At 46.7% G+C, this 21,804-nt stretch overlaps 1 protein-coding gene across 2 annotated transcripts in view; it reads left to right on the forward strand.

Annotated features, from left to right (window-relative positions):
* The window catches only part of LARP6 (La ribonucleoprotein 6, translational regulator), a 70,005-nt gene that overhangs the window by 36,274 nt on the left and 11,927 nt on the right, over nt 1-21,804 (forward strand). The window contains exon 1 of one of the 2 annotated variants that reach the window (XM_037833530.1): nt 18,804-19,108. The exons of the other annotated variant lie outside the window; for it this stretch is intronic. Within the exon in view, the coding sequence (XP_037689458.1) occupies nt 18,903-19,108 (206 nt within the window). The 5' untranslated portion in view covers nt 18,804-18,902. Of the gene's footprint in view, nt 1-18,803; nt 19,109-21,804 lie in introns of those variants that run through there. 2 annotated transcript variants of the gene reach the window in all.

The following is a 21,804-nucleotide window of genomic DNA, read 5'->3' on the forward strand; positions in this document are numbered from 1 at the left end:
TTGGGGATTTACAATATGATTTTCCAGGATTTGAAGCTGGACACATATAATAATCCTGAATATAATAATCCTGAATTTTTAGGCTGCCTGGATAACCAGGAGGTTTTGGATTAGGAGGGACAAACAGATCAATGGCATAAAAGACGAAGGAGGGAGATCCCGCTGTGGTGTTGGAAAAAATTACTGTGGAGTCTTTCCAACGCGCAAGAGTCCACTTCCAAGGCTGGTGGGGATCACCCTGGGTAGAAGAGGCAAGAACTAACATGACCATTAGAAGGGAGGTTATGCTTGGGTGAGGGTTGAGAGGGTGTATGACATTGGTTTTTGCCTGTTTATAAAGGCGTATAATTTTTCTAATTTCTCGCCGCTGCTGCGCTCTGCTCGGACTGGGGTCCAGGCCCAGGTATACTGTTGTCATCTGGTGCACCAGGCTGCGGAGACGACGGCGTTCCCGTCTCGTTGGACGCGTGGTTGCTGGTGGCGGGCCGGATTGCCCTTCCTGGGATCCATATTGGTTGTGCTGCATCATCTGGAAAAACACAAGCAAACCCGCGCCCCTGGGCGAGAAGTGGGGAGGGACCTTTCCAGGTATTATTCTCCGGGTCCTTCCAGTAAACCATCGGGGCCTGGGTGGGCCTATATGAGGGCCCCCAATGTTTATGTAGGGGCGAAAGCCCTTCCTTATTGAATGTGAGTAGATTAAGGTGAATAAGGGCTGCTATAACAAGGTCCCCTGGAGTTGCCTGGGGGAGCATTGCCCTTTCTTTTTCAATTTGTATTTTTAAGCGGCGATGGATTGCTTCTACAATGGCTTGTCCCTGTGGATTATAGGGGATGCCGAAATGATGGGTGATGTTATATAACTGAAGAAAAGCCGCAAAAGAGGCACTGCGATAGGCAGGCCCATTGTCCGTTTTTATGTCCCAGGGGACTCCCATGAAGAGAATTCCTTGTCTTAGGGCCTTGATACAGTGTTTGGCCGTTTCCCCGGCGAGGGGGACTGCATAACACATGGCTGAAAAGGTGTCAATCATTACATGTACATACTTGAGGCGCCCAAAGGACGGAACATGAGTTACATCCATTTGCCATCTAGAATTTGGTTTTAAGCCTCGTGGGTTGACTCCTTGAGGTTGTAAGGGGCCCAGTGGCGCAAAGGGCGCACAAGTTGTACAATTGCGGACAAGATGTTTACAGGTATCTAAGGGGAGGCCACATAGATGATGTAACGACGTAGCTGAAAAGTGAAACCTGGAATGCAATAACTTGGCCTGGTTAACAGCATCCCCCGGAGGGGCTGCCGTGTGGGTTAGCATAGCTTGGGTATTTTGAGTTGAGACTGCTTGGTCTACTATACTATTGCCATTAGCCAGGGGCCCCGGAAGGCCTGAGTGACTACGAATGTGGCTAATGAACCAAGGATCCTGTCGATGCTCCAGGATGCTTCTGAGGTTAGAAAGTGCTTTATCAATGGCCGAGTTTCCGGGGAAAAAGGTGGAAAACGCGAGGACTCGGCAGACCTGATACGTGTAGAGGCTGTCTGTGAAAATGTTTACTGGGTGGTTGCAGTGGGCGTTTAGTGCGTATGACACTGCCAGAATTTCTCCCACTTGGACCGAATGAAGGTTGACATAACTGAATAGGCGGGGTTCTGGATGGTCCTGTGAATAAGAGAGGAAGGCGAAACGGGTTTTGGAGGCGTCAGTAAAGACGGTGTTGGCACCCGGGATGGGTGCAGAGGAGGGGAAAGGATGGAAGGGGCTGCGGAAGGGAAGCTTGGCGAGTCCCTGTAACAGCCGATGGCTAGGATAGTGACAGCTGAATTCCCCCTGAAATCCTTCTAAAAGGATTTGCATGTCCGGGTTGTCACGTATAAGCAGGCGGGTTTGGCCTGTGTCTAGGGGCCAAACAATTTTTTCTGGCGGCTCTCCGAATACATGAACGGCCAAGGTAACTAGATCTGAAGCTAGGCTGATCCAGAGCCGCACTGTAGGGCAAATCTTCCTAAGTCGACTTTTAGCGGGATGCGCCCAAAGTAGAGGGCCTTCCTGCCACAGGCAGCCCATAGGTGTGCCGGGCGTAGGGAGGATGAGTGCTATAAGATTGCCCTCCTTGGTGTTGAATCTGTTGAGACAGCAGGCAACGAGTGCCTTGTTAATTGCGGCAATGGCTTCCTTTGCCTCTTGGGTAAGCTTAATGCGCCGGGAGATTGCTAGCGGCGGGGCTTCAGGGACACTCAGCAGCATAAAGAGTGGTTGTAGCTGTGCTGTGGTGATCGGCAACGCAGAGCGGAGCCAATTGATCTGACCGCAGAGCTGTTGAAGCTCAGTGATAGTGACTCGGTCCGGTATGTCCAGCTGGGGAGCGGACGGAGCAATGGTTTTATCAATACTAAATCCTAAGAAGGCTAATGGTGGCACAATTTGAACTTTATCGGGTTGAATTGTAAGGCCGAGGTCAGCTAAATTAGTGGTGAGGTCTTTAAGGAGTAGAGGAAGTGCCTCGGCGTCCTCAGAGGCCACCAAGATGTCATCCATGTAATGGATGAGCATGGCCCGCTTTCGCAGGGGGGCCACTGCGTGATTAACATACATTTGGCAGATGGCCGGACTGTTACGCATCCCTTGAGGGAGGACTTTCCATTGATACCTACTAGCCGCGCCCGCGTGATTGGGGACGGGGACTGTAAAGGCAAAGCGCGGGCGGTCTCGCTCATGTAGCGGGATGGAAAAGAAACAGTCTTTGATGTCAATAGTGGCTACATGATAATGGGCCGGGATGGCCACCGGATGGGGGAGGCCAGGCTGTGGGGAACCCATGGGAAGAATATGCTTATTGATTTCCCGCAGATCATTGAGGAGCCTAAATTTCCCTGTGGCCTTTTTATGAATAACAAACACTGGCGAATTATAAGGACTAGTAGAAGGCTCTATGTGGCCAGCGTCCAATTGTTCTTGTACGAGGGCTTGGAGTACTACCAATTTATGCGTGGGAAGGGCCACTGCTCCACCCATATAGGTTCCTCAGTATCCCACTGCAGAGGAACGGGCGTTGGAGGTGTTAAACGAGCAGTGGCGCACATTATTGGGGGGGCTGCGCGGTAAGCACTGCCCCAAAAGCGGCAAGGATATCACGGCCCCATAAAATTTGGTCTATGGTGTGCAGAAATAACGGGCGGAAGGTGCCTGAGTGGCCCTCTTCATCCTCCCACTTAATGGGTCTCATGGCCTGAAGAGAAGTAGAGGTACCGGTGGCTCCCACTACCGAGGGACCATCAAGAACCATGCACATGGTGGCATACTGAGCGGGCATGCAAGAGACTTCTGCCCCTGAATCGAGCGTGCCTGTGTACCATTGCCCTTCTATTCTTAACTTACGAGTAGGTTTTTCTGGAGTGATGGGGACTGTCCAGAGAAGCGTTTTATTGTCGGAGCATTGATTAGTTTTATTGGAACCGGCCGGCATGCTGCCTCTTAGGGGCGGGGCTGAGGCTTGCCCCGCTTGGAGTTTAAAGCCTGCTCAGTGCTTTGGTGTTGACTACCGCCAGGGCACCAGGGATAGCAGAATTTTTTTAAATCTTTCTCGTTAAGGTCTCTGTGGCTGCTTTTGCAATCGCGCGCCCAGTGATAACCACGTTGGCAGCGCGGACATGGAGTGGGAGGGGGGCGCCCATTGCGCTGCATGTGAGGCGGGCGTTTGACCTCCGCATTGGGGCACTCCCGGGCAAAATGACCGCTCTGCCCGCACTTAAAGCAACCGGTGGTGGCGGCTAAGGCAGCAGTGACAGCACCAGAGACAGCCTGGGCTAGGGACGCGGCAGCTGGGTCAAAGGCGCTGCAGGCGAGAACCCAGTCATTAAGTGTTTTTTCCCGCAAGGGGAGAATGGCTTGCTTACAGGGGGGGTTAGCCCCTTCTAGAATGAGTTCCCGGGTGAGAGCTAGCTGGGCTTGGGGGTTGGTAACTTTTCTAGCACAGGCTTCTTCAACCCTGGAAACGAAGGTGGCGAAAGGTTCGTTTGGCTCCTGGAGGAGCTTGGTAAAGTTGTCAGGTCGACGGGCAGAGCAGTTGGCAAACGCGCGTAAGGCGATGCCTCTGAGGACAGTCCAGAAGGCAGCAGGGGCATTAATATAAGCAGACGCATTTAGAAACGCTCCAGTGCCCAAATAGGCTTCGGGGGGATGATAGACTCCAATGGCTGCGTCTTGCTCACTTTGCTTAGCTGCTTCTGCCTGGAAGTGAGCACGCCAGTCAACAAACTGACCGGGGTTAAAAATTGAACGGGCAAGCGAGGCCCAGTCTTGGGGGAGGCAATAGTTCATGGCGAGATCCTGCAGTATTTGGGAAGCATATGGGCTACCTAACCCGTCCTCCTTGACGGCCCTGCGAAGCTGCTTGATAGTATCTAAGTCAATGGGATACCAGTCATGCGGCCTCTGTGGGGTGGGGGCAAGGTTAAGAGGAAAGCAGCGAAAAGCACGAGAGAAAGGAGGACGCGCTTGCAGAGGGCTTGGCGCGGGAGTGGGGGTAGGGGGAGCGTTGCCCCAAGGGTTGCCTTGAGGTGCAGAAGGCAGCCAGGGGTTGTTAGTCGGCAGGGTGGGAGGAGCGGCGGCAGCTGCCGGTAGCGGTTCTGAGGGGGAGCTCGCCGAAGGGGGAGGCGGAAATGGGAGGCCCCAAGCGTCGCAAGATGGCGGCGCGGTAGGCGTGGCCAAGACACAAGATGGCGGACCAGCCCCGCCCTGTGAAAGGGCGGGGTTCAAGGCACAAGATGGCGGACTAGCTCCGCCCTGTGGAAGGGCGGGGTAAAGCGTATGTGGTTTCCGGCCCAGCTTAGGGCTGATGTCATCGCCGGAGCATTTCCTCCCCTCGATGGAAAAAGAAGGAGGAAGTTCGCCATCTTGGCGTGGCGCAGTGTTATTTTGCTTTTTGGGAGTCACCTCGAGCGCGTTGTTAATCTGCTCGACTAAGGACTCCGTGTCCGAGTCATGATTTGAATTAGTATCGCTATCTGAATCTGTTGGCTGGGTTGATAGGGCCTCTTTGGATTTAACGGGGCCTCGATCAGGGGGGAGGGAGCCTTGAAGGCAGGAGCGGATGGTTATCAGGGTGGGGAGCAAGCCGGGAGGGAAGCGCTTGCTCTCATGTTCCATGGCGTTGGTGACTCGATCAATAAGACGATCATAAATAACAGGGTCCCAAAGATGGCAAGTGGTGAGCCATGGGTTAAAGGGCAGCAGGAGGTCCCAGTATATCTGCAGCTGCCGGACAGACACTTTACAGCGATGCGTGTCTAGGAGACCCGCTAGAGCACGAACTTGAGGTGCCTGGCATGTAGATAGACGATTACCCATAGCTGAGGGGAGAGGAGGGGGAGTTGTTTACCGAGCAGAGAGAATGAGATAAACCGTGGCCTTGAGGCCGAAGGAGACGGCGAGAGCGGAAAGCAGTGCCCTTTGGCAACGGGAGCAGTCAGGGGGGGCGGTTGCAAAGAGGCACACGGCGCCAAATGAAGAAATAAAGATACAAAGAACTACAGCAAAGTAATGGAGGGGAAGAGGGAGAGCGTTAGGAGGAACGGGGGTCATAGAAGTGCGCATACAAGAGGACGAAGAGAGCGTGGGGGAAGGGAGGAGCGGCTTCGGAGCAGTGAACCTGACACGGCTCCGGAAGCGGCGAAGGAGAGGCGGCCCTTACCTTGCAGGCGAGGAAACGGGAAGCTGGAGAGGCGTCCGGGCGAGCGGGCGACCTGCCGAACTGTTGTGTGGAGACGTTCCTCACACGGGGCACCATATGGGTATTGATTTTGTGGTTACAAATAGATTTTAGCAAGTAGACAAATTTATAATTATGGAACCCAATCACAGAATCCATGAATAATGACGGTCAACTGTATCACAAGCATTTTATATTATTAAAATTTTCCCTAAGTACTTTCGTGGTAGGTTTAATACTCCATTGTATGGATATTATTACAATTTATGAACTCTTCCCCTATTGGATATTTATGTGATTTTCAACTTTACCTTCATCTTTGTGCATATTTCTGATTATTTCTCTAGAATAGATACCCTGAAGTGGAATTTCTAGGTCAAAGTCTATGTTTATTTATTGCTAATTTTTTCTCCAGAAAGTTTGTACCAAAGTGTACTTCCACCAACAGTAATTAAGTGGGTCATCTCACTTAAGCACCAACTCTTAACCGTTTAGAAAAACAAAGCAAAACATGAAACTGGACATTGCCACTGTACACAATTTCTGCCAATCCCACGTATTGTATTCATTCCTCACTTGGTTTGTTGACCAAAGCTTAAAGCAGAGAGTCTCAAAATGTGATCCCCAGACCAGCATTATTAGCATCACCTGGGAACTTGTTAGAAATGTAAATTCTCAGGCTCCATCTTAGACCTAATAAATCAGAAACTCTGGGGTGGGAGCCAGCAATCTGAGTTTTGACAAGTCCTTCAGGTGATTCTAGTGCATGCTCAGGTTTGAATAAGTGTTCAAATACCTTTTCCTGGGCGCTGATCGTTTATAAAGGACAATGTGATGTAACTTAAAGGCAACAGGTTTTAGTTTAGAGGGTGTTCTAGTTTGCTAATGCTGCCGGAATGCAAAACACCAGAGATGGATTGGCTTTTATAAAAGGGGGTTTATTTGGTTACATAGTTACAGTCTTAAGGCCATAAAGTGTCCAAGGTAACACATCAGCAATTGGGTAACTTCACTGGAGAATGGCCAATGGTGTCCGGAAAACCTCTGTTAGGCTGGGAAGGCACGTGGCTGGCGTCTGCTCCAAAGTTCTGGTTTCAAAATGGGTTTCTTCCAGGATGTTCCTCTCTAGGCTGCAGTTCCTCAAAAATGTCACTCTTAGTTGCACTTGGGGTATTTGTCCTCTCTTAGCTTCTCTGGAGCAAGAGTCTGCTTTCAATGGTCATCTTCAAAATGTCTCTCATCTGCAGCTCCTGTGCTTTCTTCAAAGTGTCCCTCTTGGCTGTAGCTCCTCTTCAAAATGTCATTCACAGCTGCAGCTGCACTGAGTTCCTTCTGTTTGTCAGCTCATTTATATGGCTCCACTGATCAAGGCCCACCCTGAATGGGTGGGGCCATGCCTCCATGGAAATATCTCATCAGAGTTATCACCTACAATTGGGTGGGGCACATTTCCATGCAAACAACGAAATCCCAACATTCCAATTTAATCCCCACTAATATGTCTGCCCCACAAGACTGCATCAAAGAATATGGCTTTTTCTGGGGGATAGAATACATTCAAACCAGCAGAGAGGGCCTGATGACTTCCCACTAGATATGTATCTATCCCACTAGATATAGATCTAAACATATGTAATAATGATTTATTAGTTTGTTATGTCATACATTTCAAGGTGAAATTTTTTGCATGTGATTTAGCCCAGATTTGACACTGGAGGGAAGTTTTAAGCTAAGCCACCCCAGATGTTTTGTGGTTATGCAAGAATGAAAAACAAAACATGTTTTCCCTGCTGAATGAAAACACAATATAAGTTTTCTTTAGCAGCTGTGTCTAGAGATTGCAAAATGGAATAGTCTGGCTACCCTCCAGCCTGTTAGTATCCCCTTCCCCTCCCTCAAGGGTGACAGACAATCGAGCCAAAGAGAAAAAGCACAAAGCTTTCAAGTTCATAGCTAATACAGGAAACGGAGCTGCGGGGGCATCTGGGATTTATCAGAATAGAGGAGTACACAGCACCTTGCCACACCACCTCTAGACCAGACTAGTTCATGCAGGATGGCTCTAAAAGGCATGACTCCAGTGTTCATATCCGCAGCAATGTATGTCTGAATTTCAGGCATTCTGGTAGGTTGGTTAGAGAATATTTGGGAGCAAAAAAAGTTTTTCCAGTACCCTCTAAATAGTGCCAGAGCAGTGACTGTCCTCTTCACATGGATTTAATATGCCACCACTTCTGAAGCTGCTTCCCACCCTGAGTTCCATTGCACTCCCAGAAGAATGCAACATCGAAGAGTGGGAAAGGTGTGGATTTGGAGTCAGACAGCAAGGTATAAATCCTCATGCTCTACCATGTCCTAGCCATGTAACCTTTAGCAAGCGTCTTTATTCTGCTGAGCTTCAGTTTCCTAACAGTACCTCACTGGGGCTGTTACAAAGATTAAATGAGGTCATGGTAATTGCTTAATAAATGTTCATTCCCTTCATCTTTCAGTACACTGGTGTCTTCTCAGTACTGGTGTCTTTCTCACCTTAGTGTGAGAAATAAATACAAAATACCCTGTCAATGTTCAGAAAAAAATTCCAACACTTTTCATGCATTTCAAAATTTCTTCATGGATAGAAAGTTCCTTTCTAAGTGCTCTTTCTTTGACACTTCATAGTGCCTCTGACATCTTTTTTCCTGGTGAGCATCTGAACTAAGGATTCTTGCCACAAAGCCAACCCTACATGAGACGACTTGGGCCCCAACCGAACCTTCCCCTGGGGAGAGAGAAGGGAATAAGACAGCATGCAACAAGGAGTGGTCCCTTCCACTCAGACCTTGCCAGTCCTGGGCACTGAGGCACTGGAATTTCGAGTGCCCAGACTCAGCCTCCAGCTGAATTCTCTATAATCAGAGAATGCTACTTCATGTCTGTCACCAAATTACCAGCACAGAAGACTTCTCAAAGGCCAGACAATTTGAAGTTAACTTGATGTTCAGATAAGGTCCAGAATTGCCCCATATTTCAACTACCTTCCCAACACCAACCCCAAACCCTCTTGGCCTCTCAGAGTCCAATCATTTAATGACCCTAAGGGATTCAAATCTGGGGAATGGGACAAGGACTGAGTGGAATTATGATTTTATTTTTACCTAATTTCATTGGATTTTGTTATAATTGTTTTAGGATCTTGGTACATGGGCCAGTGCTTCTTAGCTAATGGGTTAAGTGTCCCCAGATTTCTAGATATTCCTCTACATTTTCCTGCCCCCTATTTTATGAAGCACCACGAGCTTAGACACTGAGGTCTGAATTTCATATTAAAAATCATGTAATCTTTCTAAGTCTCACCTGTAAGTCTGGGACAGTTGCACAGGCTGCTTGTTAAGATTTCCATGCCAGGTACCACAAATTAATATAATGCTTAATGATTAGGGGTATGGATATTGCCAACCAGGGCTGCAGTCCTACTCGAAAAATTTCTTAGTTGGGTACTGTACTGTGATGGTTAAGTTCATGTGTTAACTTGGCCAGGTTATGGTGTCCAGTTGTTTGATCAAGGAAGCACAGGCCTGATTGTTACTGTGTGGATATTTCATGGATTTAAATCATCAGTAAGTCGATTGCATCTATGGCTGATTACATCCACATTCAACTGAAGAGTTGCCTTCAACAATGAGAGAAGACTAATCCAATCAGTTGACGACTTTAAAAGGAGAAGTGATGACTTCAGTAGTCAGAAGGGAGAATTTCCATTTCAACTTCAGCCAGTCAGCTTCCCTTGGGGAATTCCTTTACTGGAGTCCCCAGTTTGTGGCCTGCCCTAAGGAATGGGATTTGCCCATCCCCACAGTTGTGTGAGCAAATTTCTATTTTAAAAAATCTCATAATATTTACATAATATATACCCTGTTGTTTCTGTTTCCCTTGAGAACCCAGACTAATACAGACACTCAAAAAATAGACGCTAAATTCCACTTTATTCTTTCAACTCTGAAATACCTTGATATCATTTCATCATTTCCTCATTCAAAAAATATTTAATAAACACTTGATATGGGTCAGGACTGTGTGGATATATTGGGATTAGAGCAATGAGATAGACATTGTCCCTACCTTCATGAAGTTTACTATCTAGTGGGAAATTTAGACATTAAACAGAGAGTCGAAAATATGATGGGATGAAAGAGTAGCCATGGGATGCTGTGAAAGCATATATCAACCAGGTGTGGCTACTTAATATTGGATTATTGTTTAAAAAGTTTTTTTAGTGTTTTATCCTGTCCCTTGCAGCCATTCAAGCAAATGGCCAGTGCTGTGCTTACTTGCCACTAGGATGACCATCTGGTCCTGGTTTTTCCTACACTCCTGGTTTGGGTACTTTAGTCCCATGACCTGGGAAACTCCTAATGTCCAGCAAACCAGGATGGGTTGGTTGCACTTCTTGCATCAGGGAAAGTTTGTAGCAGAGTTCTCTGGCTTTTGGTCTCAAAAGCCTGATTCCTTTAGATAACTGATATAAATAGTTCAAAGAGTTAATGTCAAGAAGTAACAACAATTACATAAAAAGGTATAGGGATTGTTCCGGGCATAAAAAAAATGCAGTGGGTGACTTTTTAATTGGGTCTTTTTTTAAAAAGCATCTATGGAAAACATTTTTGGAATGGAATGGAACAGGGAAATTTTAATGTGAACTGAATAATGAATGATTTTATGGAATTATTGATAATTTTGTTAGATGTGACCAGGGTATTGTGGTTATGTAGGAAAATGTCCTTATTTTTAGGAGATACAAGCTGAGGAAATGATGATGGCAATGTTTTAACAATTTTTGAATCTAGTGGAATGTATATGGATGTTCATTTTATTTATTCTTTCAACATTTATGTATATATGAAAATGCTGATAACAAAAAGTTTGGAAAAGAAGTCAGCTACCATTGAGCAGAATAGGGTTTGAGAAGAGACACTTTTCCCTGAACCAGAAAAGGAGTCCTCCAAAATAGAGACAGGAGGAAAAAAGGAGGGAAATGATCCCCATGCCCTAAACTTGGCATTGAAGCAGCCAGAAGAGTCCATGACTGATGGAATGGACATCTGTGTAAACAGATGACTAATGACCAGATGCCTGGATTTTGATCCAAGCCCAAGTTATATGGGAAGAGCCCAAATTGAAATGGAGATTCAGTTTTCATCACCCCAAAGAGTTATATTTCCTCCCCATTTGAGTTATGGACTGTATTTAATCATTTAATGATGACTCCAGAGAGATCCACCTGAGTAAGTGACATTTTAGCAGAAACATGAAAGATTAATAGGAGTTGACCAGGTGAAAAGAGAAGAATAAGCTTTTTATCTGAAATCCCTGAAACAGGATAGGAAGCTGAAGAATGTGGTACTTCAGAATAAAGAAGTCGAAGATGGTTGGAGCAGAAAGGGTGAAGGTAACATGAGGTAAGGGTGGACGGACTGGCAAGGGCCAGATCTTCCAAACTGGGTAAAGGAAAGGACTCCCTCCTAATCCCTCTCAGGAACACGAGAGTCCAGCTATGTTTCCCTTGATACCCCTGACCCATTCTAGTGCCCATGCCCCAAAGCTCCTCAGCATCAAGAATGTTTAGTCTGGGATACCAAATGAGAAGTCAACCCGAATAGCACCAAGTTCTTGCTGCAAAAGGAATGACAACAGAAGATAAGCCAAGCATTTATGAGTCTGTTACCTGTGTTTTTCAGGCTCCTATTGCCTACCTCCTCTTACCCACTAAAGGCATTAATAGATGCTCTTAGCCCCCAAAGCCCTCCCCAAGTATTTGTGGGTATCCCCTGGGGGTATCTCGCATGTATTTGAGGACAGGTCTAGCTGGTCCCACTTGGTGTCTGCAGGTTATTCTACCTGCAACACTTCTCTGCTGGACAATGTCTTGTCCACTAGGCCCTGCTGACTCTTCCCCTGGGCGCAGCTGTGTCCACCAGGCACCACAGTCTCCTCCAACAGCTGACGAGGAGCATAGGAAGGGTCAAAGCTGCCAAGTGTTCTGTGAAGTGGCAAAGAATGCCTCTCCTCTTTAGGTGTATGTTCAGTTAGTGGGGTCACAAAGTAACGTTTCCTTCTGCCTGAATATTTTATAGGGGTTATAGGAAACCGGCTCTTTGCATTTTAATGTGCAGGCCCCTAGCTTTCAATGGTACTCAGATACACAACACAGGGTGGAGACGGGGGTTGGGTAATGAGGCCTTGGCCCAGAGACAAACATGTCAGACATGAAGGGGTCCTCAAAATCACTCCTGCTTTCTGACAATGGAGGCTTTGTTAGTGAGTCAGGCTTGTGGTGCCTGGCTCCCACTTCCCTGGGATGATTATTCTCCTGGGAGGAGCTTCAGTCCCTTGTGTAGAGATTTCTAGGTTTGCTCACTAGTTCTCTGAATATGACAGATTTATCTAAACCCCAGCAGAGAACATAGCTTGGGATCCTTCTGGGGCCTGCACCTTTTATCCACTAAAATGGGTTTCATGAGGTAGGGTTGAGGTCTTATTTGCTCTCATATCCCAGAAAGGTGACATTAGGAGGTGCTCAATTCAATTTTATTGAGAGACCATCCCATATCCTAGACCAGTGGTGAGCAAACTTCAGCTTGAATAAAAATACTGGCATATTGTTAAAAATACAGATTCCAATTCCCCTTCCCCAGATATCTGACTTGTTAGTTATGGGGTGAGGGCTCAGGAATCTATTTTAATAAGCTCCTAGGTAATTCTGATGCAGATGGTCCTTGAATCGCACTTTTCCCAAACCTCAGATGGGCCTGAACCAGGGCCACTCTTAGACCATGCACTTTTGTGAGAACTGAAAATAGGCACCCCTTCCTCCTCCAGTTGCACCTAGTCTGAAGCCAGGTTGAAGGCTTAGTGAGCAGTATTTGGGCTATAATTTCTGCTCCTTCATCCCTTTGGCCAAGCATAGTGGGCCTGCACAACAAGTTTATGGTAGCTTTGTCTGAAACGTTCCCCTGCTAAGAATACATATACCTGAGAAGCTGCTTTTTTTTTTTTTTTTTTTTTTTTTTTTTTTTTTTTAAAGATTTGCAGGACTATTGTTGATTTGGGCTTATCATACTGTGGTCATTTGGCATATCTAGGTGTAACCTGCATAGGAGTAACTGCCAGACAGCCTCTTGACCCTATTTGAATTCTCTTAGCCACTGAAACCTCATTTGGTTACCTTTCTTTCTCCTCTTTTGGTCAAAAAGGCATTCTCAATCCCTCAATGCCAGGGTCAGGCTCATTCCCAGAATCTGTGTCCCAGGTCACCAGGAAGACTCACTCCTCTGGGAGGTCTTGTCCCACATCTGGAGGCAGGTGATGAATTTCTTTGCAGAATCAGGCTTGGAAAGAGAAAGTCCACATTTGAGCAACAAAAGAGGTTCTCTGGAGGTGACTCCTAGGCATAATTATAGGTGGGTTTAGCTTCCCCTTTATAAACATAAATTTCAGTCGAGCAAGCCTCAAGATTGAGAGCTTGACTTATAAAGTACAGGTGACTCCTAGGCATAATTATAGGTGGGCTTAGCTTCCCCTTTATAACCATAAATTTCAGTCGAGCAAGCTTCAAGATTGAGAGCTTGACTTATAAAGTACAGGGTTCCTGAGTTCACATGGTATATGTTATATCCACAATAATCCATCCATATCTCACATTATCATCACTTAGTTGTACAATCCTCATCACTTTCCATTTTAAACAATTCTCATTGAGAAGCTGATCTTTGAGTCACCCAATCTCTTAGTAAACTCTAGAAAGACACTAGGGTTGAATTGTGCTGGTGACTTGTACCTGGGCAGCAGGTGAGCCAGTAGCCAGAGTCTCCCAAACTATTGGGAGGGCCCCAGAGAATATGAGCGTGAAAGATCTAACATCAAGGTTCTTAGCCTTTGCTGCATGTTGGAACTTCAGGAGCTTCGAAAGATTCTGATTCCTGGGTCTCACTTCCAGAACTTACTTGGGCTGGAGTATAGCCTGGGCATCAGAACTTTGAAAAGTTCTCCAGGTGATTCTAGTGAGCAGCCAAGGCTGAGAATCTCTGATGTAATAGAGTCCTCACCCTCATCAGAGAGAAGCATTGACTGTCATGTGTCTTCCTAGGGACTGAAGGACTAGGTATGAGCTCAGCCTCTGACCCAGTTAGGCAGCTGTGTTTCTTGCTCTATGTGTTTGGCTTTGTGCAGGGAAGTTTTTTGAGTTTACCCTCAGTATAAAGGAATATGTACCTTTTCCTGTATTTCTTGGCATCTGTTCTGGTTTGCTAATGCTGCCGTTTTGCAAAACACCAGAAATGGACTGGCTTTTATAAAGGGGGTTTATTTGGATACAAAATTACAGTCTTAAGGCCATAAAAAGTCCAAGGTAAGGTGTCAACAATCGGATACCTTCACTGAAAGATGGCCAATGGCATCTGGAAAACCTCTATTCCCGGGAAGGCACGTGGCTGGCGTCTGCTCTAGAGTTCTGGTTTCAAAATGGCTTTCTCCCAGGACGTTCCTCCCTAGACACCTGCTTGCTCCTAGGTTGCATTTTCCAAAATGTCTCTGTAAGCTGCAGCTCCTCCAAAATGTCACTCTCTGTTGCTCTCCAAAATGTCACTCACAGCTGTTCTGAGTTCCTTCTGTTTGTCAGCTTTTTATATGGCTCCAGTGATTTAATTCGGACACACCCTGAATGGGTGGGGTAACACCTCCATGGAAATTATTTAATCAAAGGTCTTGCCCATGGTTGATTGAGTCACATCTCATGGAAACACTCAATCAATAGGTTCCAACCTAATCAACATTAATACAACGGCCCCCACAAGATTGCATCAAAGAACATGGCATTTTGGGGGACATAATACATCCAAACTGGCATGGCATCTTTCTACCAACCACCTTTACCCCTGTGATTACTGCACACTCTTTAAACCTAGCCCTTCTTTCACTGCCCCCTAAATGAAATCCATCCAATTTTCATGTATTATGCTCCCCATCAGTGGTTAGAAAAGCAGGGTGATAAACTGATCCCCCATAAGGCATAAATGGCAGGTAAAGTGTAAATAATTTCTCTGAACTATGCATCAAAACAATTTGAGAAAATATCACAAAGAAATTAACATAACAGCAAAGTGTTATTTTAAATGGTGGGACCCAAACTTCAGATGCTGTTTCTTTCTTGGGGTCACCTCAAATGTAGGGGAGTGGGAGACAGTAGTTGAGAGCCCTCAGTGCTTCACAGTTTTTGAAGCGCCCAGTGGTTTTGCCACTTGCAGCTATGGCTAACTTTCCACTAATAATGTTCGTGATGTTATTCATGCTAAGGAGTTAGAAGAAGATTCCCCCTATAGATCATGACCTCCTAGAGGGAGAGACCATATCCTGTTCCTTTTTGAACCCTACTTCATTCTAACCACATAATTTACATATTTTTGACACACAATTAATGTTTGGTAAGTTGCCCAATTTTAAAAATTCCAAATCAACAACCAAATTATTAAGTGGCTACTGTGCCCTGGGCCTCAAACTAGGTACTTCCATGTTATCTTACTTGATCTTCAAAAATCCTCATATATTAGTTTCCTGACCAATAAGCTAAGCTACTATAACAAAGAAATCTCAAAATACAGTGGATTAAAGAAGGTGTGAGAGTCTTTCTTTCTCACGTAATGGCCCATATATGGTTTATGAAAAAGTCCAGAGCTGCTCTGCCCATCCTTAATATGTGACTTCCAACCTTGAGCCAACATGGCTGCTCCAGCCAACAGGAAGAGAAAAAGGCCAGGAGAGCACATCTGCATTTCTAGGAGCACAAATCAGCAGTGGCAGAAAACATTTTTGCTCATATCCTTTGAGTAGAATTAAATCACATGGATATAACAATATGCAAGCCAGACTGGGAAATATAATCTCTAACTAGGTGGCCATGTATTCATCTAAAACTGGGGAATGGTATTATTGAACAAGAGAGTATGCATAAGTATCATAAGTATCATAAGACACCTCATACATATGGATAGGTATGTTAATTCTTACCAAGGTTATAAATGAGATATAGGAAGATGCTGTTGCCTGTTCAGAGAGGGCCTCCGTTTTGTCAGTGTATTCAGAATTAAGTTGGCTCTGAAAGGCTACATCAACTTTTAAGAGTTTGGTGTATAGACAAAATATCAATTTCTTAATTTACATTGAAAGAATGTACATATCCAGCAACTAGGATATTTAAATTCGCCATTTAGTCTGGTATGGAGGTAGCTGGAAGGTCACATGTCATAGAATACTGGCATATACTGAGCATCTGTCTAGTCTCCACTAGGTACTGTGCAAAACATTTTCCACAATCTAATTTGATCTAAGACCCCAACTCAATGAGGTAAGGATCATTCAAGACCATTTTACAGGTAAGAAAACTGAACAGAAAAGTTATGAAGCTAAGAAGTGATGAGGCTGGTGTCTGAATCCAGGTCTGTTTGATATCAAAGTATGCTTTTTTCACTACACCCTCCTGCGTATGTGGAAGCTTTTCTAGTAAACTTCAAGACTTCCTTGGTGATGTTTTCACTGGTTGCACCTCCCTGCTTCCACATGACTCTGTACAGATTTCTGCCACAGCATCTAGTACCGTAGACATATTCCTATTATCGAAGGCTGTCTTTTTCCAGGAGCTCCCTCCATCTCCCAGTGTTCATGGATCATGTTTTAGTCATTCTATGAAGCTGAAGCCAGCACAGGGTCTGGTATTTGGTACCTGCTTAAACAAATGATTAAATGAGTAAATAAAAAGGTCTCTTCACCTACAGTTAAAACCAGACTTTTTTTGAGTCTCCCTCACTCTTCCTGAGACTTCCCGACTCCTCCCTTCATCACCGCCCATTCCCAATTTCACCACATCAATATCCTTTTCTGAGTTTTTAGTTTCCAACTCTAGTGCCAGGGAAACTCAAAAATATTCCCAACTGATTCCCAACATCTTTTTTATAGTCAAGTCCTCCCAGGGTTGAGTTTTTGCTTCAATCTAACCTGTCTATCCTGAGGTTGTACTTCGTTTTATTTCATTCTCATAAACTATGGAAAAAAGCTATTTCTTATTTCACATTTACTATAAAAATGAGGCCTCCAGATTCCAGGGAAAGGGAAAGATGCCAATTCCAGGCTGAGGTCATGATTTCGTTTAAAGAGACTCTGCTAATCCCGATAGTGATGCAAGCTCCCTGAAATGGGGTTGGAGACAGGAGTGGGCGGGACCATCCCCCTGCCACAGCCCTGGGAGGGAAGGAGCTGGAAACCAGAAAGGGCCTTTTAAAAGGGCTGTTTCCTTCACCAGAGGCACAAATGAAGGGGCATGTGGATAGGACTAATTAAATCAAACCAATAAATACTCCTGGGTGCAAGGCTCTCTGCTGGAGAAAATGCAGGATGCAAAAAATTCTAGGAAGCCCTTGCCTGCAAACCTCATTAAGACTCCGTTTTCTCATTTGGAAAGTGACTTGAGTTAGACTTCTCCCATGAGTTACCCCTAGTGCACAGGAGAGTGTCTTCCCTCCCTATCCTACTTCCAGGCATTCTGCAAGGCAGACTGCTACTAATGAGAAACTTATGTGAAGTCTTATGCTTTGACTTAAAAATTCCATGCAAAATTTACATTCTATTCCACAATACATTCCAAATTGTTTTAATATATACATTATGGCTCTTCTCTCAAATATTTGAGTAAAACTGTTATCCCAGAGATGCTCCCTATTTACCCTACAACTTAATGGGGACCTGGCAGACAAGTTTGCACTCTTGGGGTGCAGGGGGCAGGGGGCATTTTCTTCCAGGAGGGACTCAGGATTGGATGATGTTTGACATTCTTTCTGTCTAAAGTTCTCTTTTGGGGAGTCAGAAACAAATAATATTAGAGACTGCATATGCACATGTATTTTAATCTAAGGGCATGCAAATTCAATTTATGTTTTAAAAACTCTAACCAAATAAAACACAATATATGCACGGAATAATCTAAGAGGTGAGTATAGGGTAGTGGTGTTCAAGCTAGTTTCCATCACCTGGAAAACTTTTAAAACACAGAGTGTTTCGGTGGGTCTGGGTGGGTCCTGAGGTGGGTCCTCTTCCTAAAAGGTTTCCACATAATGCTGATGCTGCTGGTCTGGGGGCCGGAGCACACTTTTTTTTTTTTTAATTCATTTTATTGAGATATATTCACATACCATGCAGTCATACAAAACAAATCATACATTTGATTGTTCACAGTACCATTACATAGCTGTGCATTCATCACCAAAATCAATCCCTGACACCTTCATTCCACACACACAAAAATAACAAGAATAATAATTAAAGTGATAAAGAGCAATTAAAGTAAAAAAGAACACTGGGTACCTTTGTTTGTTTGTTTGTTTCCCCCATTTTCCTACTCATCCATCCATAAACTAGACAAAGGGGAGTGTGGTCCATATGGCTTTCCCAATTCCATTGTCACCCCTCATGAGCTACATTTTTATACAATTGTCTTCAAGATTCATGGGTTCTGGGTTGTAGTTTGATAGTTTCAGGTATCTACCGCGGGGCACACTTTTGAGAACCACTGGCATAAGGCATGGCTGAAGCCAAGTCCCAGACCTCATAGGACGCACAGACTGGGGTATTATGCCAAAGAGACTAAAGGTGGAGATTTCAGTCATCTTGCCGGATCAGTGAGGGAGACACGCAGGAGGCACAGAAGCCTTGAGACCCCCTTAAGCTGCTGTCTGGGCCTGCCATCTCCCGAAACACAAACTGAGAACTCAGATGTACTGCGCCCCTCCCAGAGGGCAGCCTTCAAAGGAGAGGGAAGAAGAAGGCAGCCCTGGCACCCCCTCTCCGACCTGGGGCTCCGCGAGCAGCGGGCGAACAGAGGAAAGGATCCGGCGGTCCAGGGGCTCCTTCCGGGACAGGCCTCTGCGGGAGGAAAGCAGAGGAAACCGCCCTCCCCCTTCCCGGCCTCGCCTGCGCTGGCCCTCGGTTAGCGGTCGGGAAGGCGGCGGCTGCGGCGCGGGGCGGAGCGCCCCGACCCCCGTCCCTCCCCGCGGGCGCGCCCGCGCCGCTCCCGCCCCCTCGTCGCAGTCGACGCGGCCCGGCAGGTCAGCCTCGCGGAGACCCGGGGGCTCCGCTGTCTCAGCCCCGCAGTCTCGGTCCACCCGCGAGCTATGGCCCAGCCCGGCGAGGAGGTTCTGCCCGGGCCCCATACCGCGGTGCAAATCCGCGTCGCCATCCAGGAGGCCGAGGACGTGGAGGAGTTGGAGGAGGAGGAGGAGGAGGAGGGGGCGGAGACGCGGGGCGCAGGGGACCCGTCTCGGTATCTTAGCCCCGGGTGGGGCAGTGCCAGCGAGGAGGAGCCGAGCCGCGGGCACAGGTAGGCGCGGCAGCGCGGGCCTGGAGGGGATAGGAGCGGGCGAAAGGGGCGCATTCCTCGTGGGGGCGCCTGGCCGCGGCCTCGGACTCCTGAGTCCCGGCCCAACGCGAGTTCGGGGAGCTGAGGGTGCGCAGACAGAGGGGAGTTGAGTAAGCTCTTAGGGAGAGGCAGATCTGGCGCGGTGCGGGTCAGATGTTTTTTAGTGGTTGTTGGTATCCCAGTCCGCAGCTTTAACGGGACCAAGGCTTCCAGGGCCGACGGCGGGGATCCGAGGGCCTGCATGTGGGCATGCTCTGGGATCCAGGAGGAAACCCTCCCTGGGCCATCCTCGCCGGAGGAGACGCTGCCTCCGTGAAGTCATCCAAAGAGCCACCAAAGCGCCCATCCCAGCCGGTCTTCACCCCTGAGGCTGGGCCACCTCCCCGCGGTCCCACCCAGCCCAGACTGCCCTCATCGCCCGGTCTCCTCATCAGTCCAGATGGCTTCGCCCAGTCTCCCGGTTGTGGGAGGCCAGGCACAGCTGACGGTTGCTGTTGGGGAATCCAAGGAAGAGTGATTTCCATGGTGTGGTGGGCTCTCTTGCCAAGATCAGTTCTTACAGCCTCCCTCAAGGGGATTCCCACTTTTGTGCAGCTTCCCACATGACTTATAGGCTTGCATCATCACCTTGCTGCCTTGGGGTTGTGCTCCTGGATATTGGGTAGCCCTGAGCTCATATGGTGCAGGAAGCCTCCTGTCTGACCTTGTTCTGGGCTGGGAGCCTTGCCATCAGCCAAAAATCTTAGTCTTGTGTCGCTAATGCATAATTAGGACTGCGGTTTTGTTCCTGAGATACAGTGTGAAGCATCCATAGAAAGGAGAGTGGAGCCATGACAGAATTGCAAATTCTGGAAAATACCAACATGCCTTTATTAAAAGCTGTCTTTCTCCTGGAACTCTGTGCACACACTTTTAGCTATTAAGACTCCACAGGCAAATTCCCAGGCAGGTCTAGGCATACATCATTGGGAGAATACTGAACCCAAGGGTATGAGGTTACAGGGACCAGAGCCATTCCCCATCACTGGCTAACCCTTCCCCTGTGGAGAAAGGGCCTGGATTTAGGGTCCAGAGATTCAGAGCAGTCCAGTTGAGACAAAGCTGATCAAGGAGAAGAGTCCAGACTGATTGTAAGGCAGGAAAGCTGGACCAAGAATATGACACACCAGATATATCAGCAGTTTATATACTGCAAAGCCTGATTCATTCATTCATTCAGCTCTATGATAAATATTGAGGGTATAAAAATTATTAATCCATAGTCACTGAAGTTGAGCAGCTCACAGCCTTGAAAAGAAGGCAGCTACTAGATCAAATACTTACAGAGGCCATGTAAAATATCCCCAAGTGGTTTTATCCTTCTGACTTTATCTGCCTATGATTGTGGCAGAAAGCTGTCCCCTATTCTGGAGGCTAGGTTTTTGAGATTGTACCATTACAGGGACTAAAACCCTACTTATTTCTTGGGCCTGGGAAATCCCCTATGGAGGTTCTACAAGAACCTGATCTGCAATACCTGGTGGGCTTTTGCCCTCGCCCTTCACACACTCCCAGCTCCAGTGGCTTGAGCCTCATGGAGTGTTCCATCTTCAGCACTTCCCGCTGCCCACTAGCATAGAGTTGACCCCAAAGCCCCCTGAGACTGTTCTGGGTGATGGTGCTGACAGAGCCCAGTGGGCAGGGGTCCAGAGCACCAGGAAATGCAGCCAAGAACAGGATCCACGCCGTCCCCTGCCTGGCATTGCGGTATGCACTACCTTGTGTGAGCACTTCTCAGTTCCTGGAGCCTACGGAAGAAAGTCCAGATTCCTAAACCTGCCTGTCGTGTGTAGCACCTACTGTAATCAGCCTCAGCCCATCACTTCCTTTGCTGCCTCTCTTAACATCCCTGCTCCTGCAGTACCGTGCCCTTCTAGCTCCCTCAGCACACGGTGCTGTTTTATTTCCCCATGACTTTGCAGCCCTCCTCTGTTGGGCTGCATAGTCCTGATTGGTTGACTTCTAGTCTGTCTCTAAAACTTCACTGTCTCTTCCTTATGGTCCCTAATCCCCATCCCAAAGTTGGGCTTGTTTCCTCTCTTCTTTGTTGCTGTAGTACCCTGTATGTTTCATGTCTAACAGTTATCACAGTTGGAATCACAGTGTTCTATTTCCCTCACAAGAATATGAGCTCTGAGAATTTAAGGATCACGTCTGCCTTGTCCTCGTTGCATCCTTGGCACCTGGCGTGTCCTAGTTGTTCCATAAATATTTGTTGAATGCATGCTTTTCTCTTTCATCATACTCACTCCACTGTGCTGGAATATTTGTGTCTCTCCTCCACTAGATAGTGAGAACCTTGAAGGCATCGTCCTTGCCCTAGTCATCTCCGTGTCTCCAGTACCTAGCCTAATACCTGGCTTATACGAGGGGGCAAGGAATAAATGAACAACAAAGAAAAATCTTTACAACCTCCAAATGTACGTTAGTTGTTAGTCTTCTCCCCACATTCCACTCACTAAAAGTTTGGTCTTTTTTTTTTTAATTTCCTGCTTTTTAACACAAAATTTTTCAAACATAAAGAAAATGTGAAAGAATAGTACTGGCAGCATTCATATACCCATTACCTAAATTTAATAATTGTTAGTATTTTGCCATACTCATTTGATGAATATATA

This window comes from Choloepus didactylus, chromosome 4 (assembly GCF_015220235.1).
Source record: "Choloepus didactylus isolate mChoDid1 chromosome 4, mChoDid1.pri, whole genome shotgun sequence".
Taxonomy (NCBI): Eukaryota; Metazoa; Chordata; class Mammalia; order Pilosa; family Megalonychidae; genus Choloepus; species Choloepus didactylus.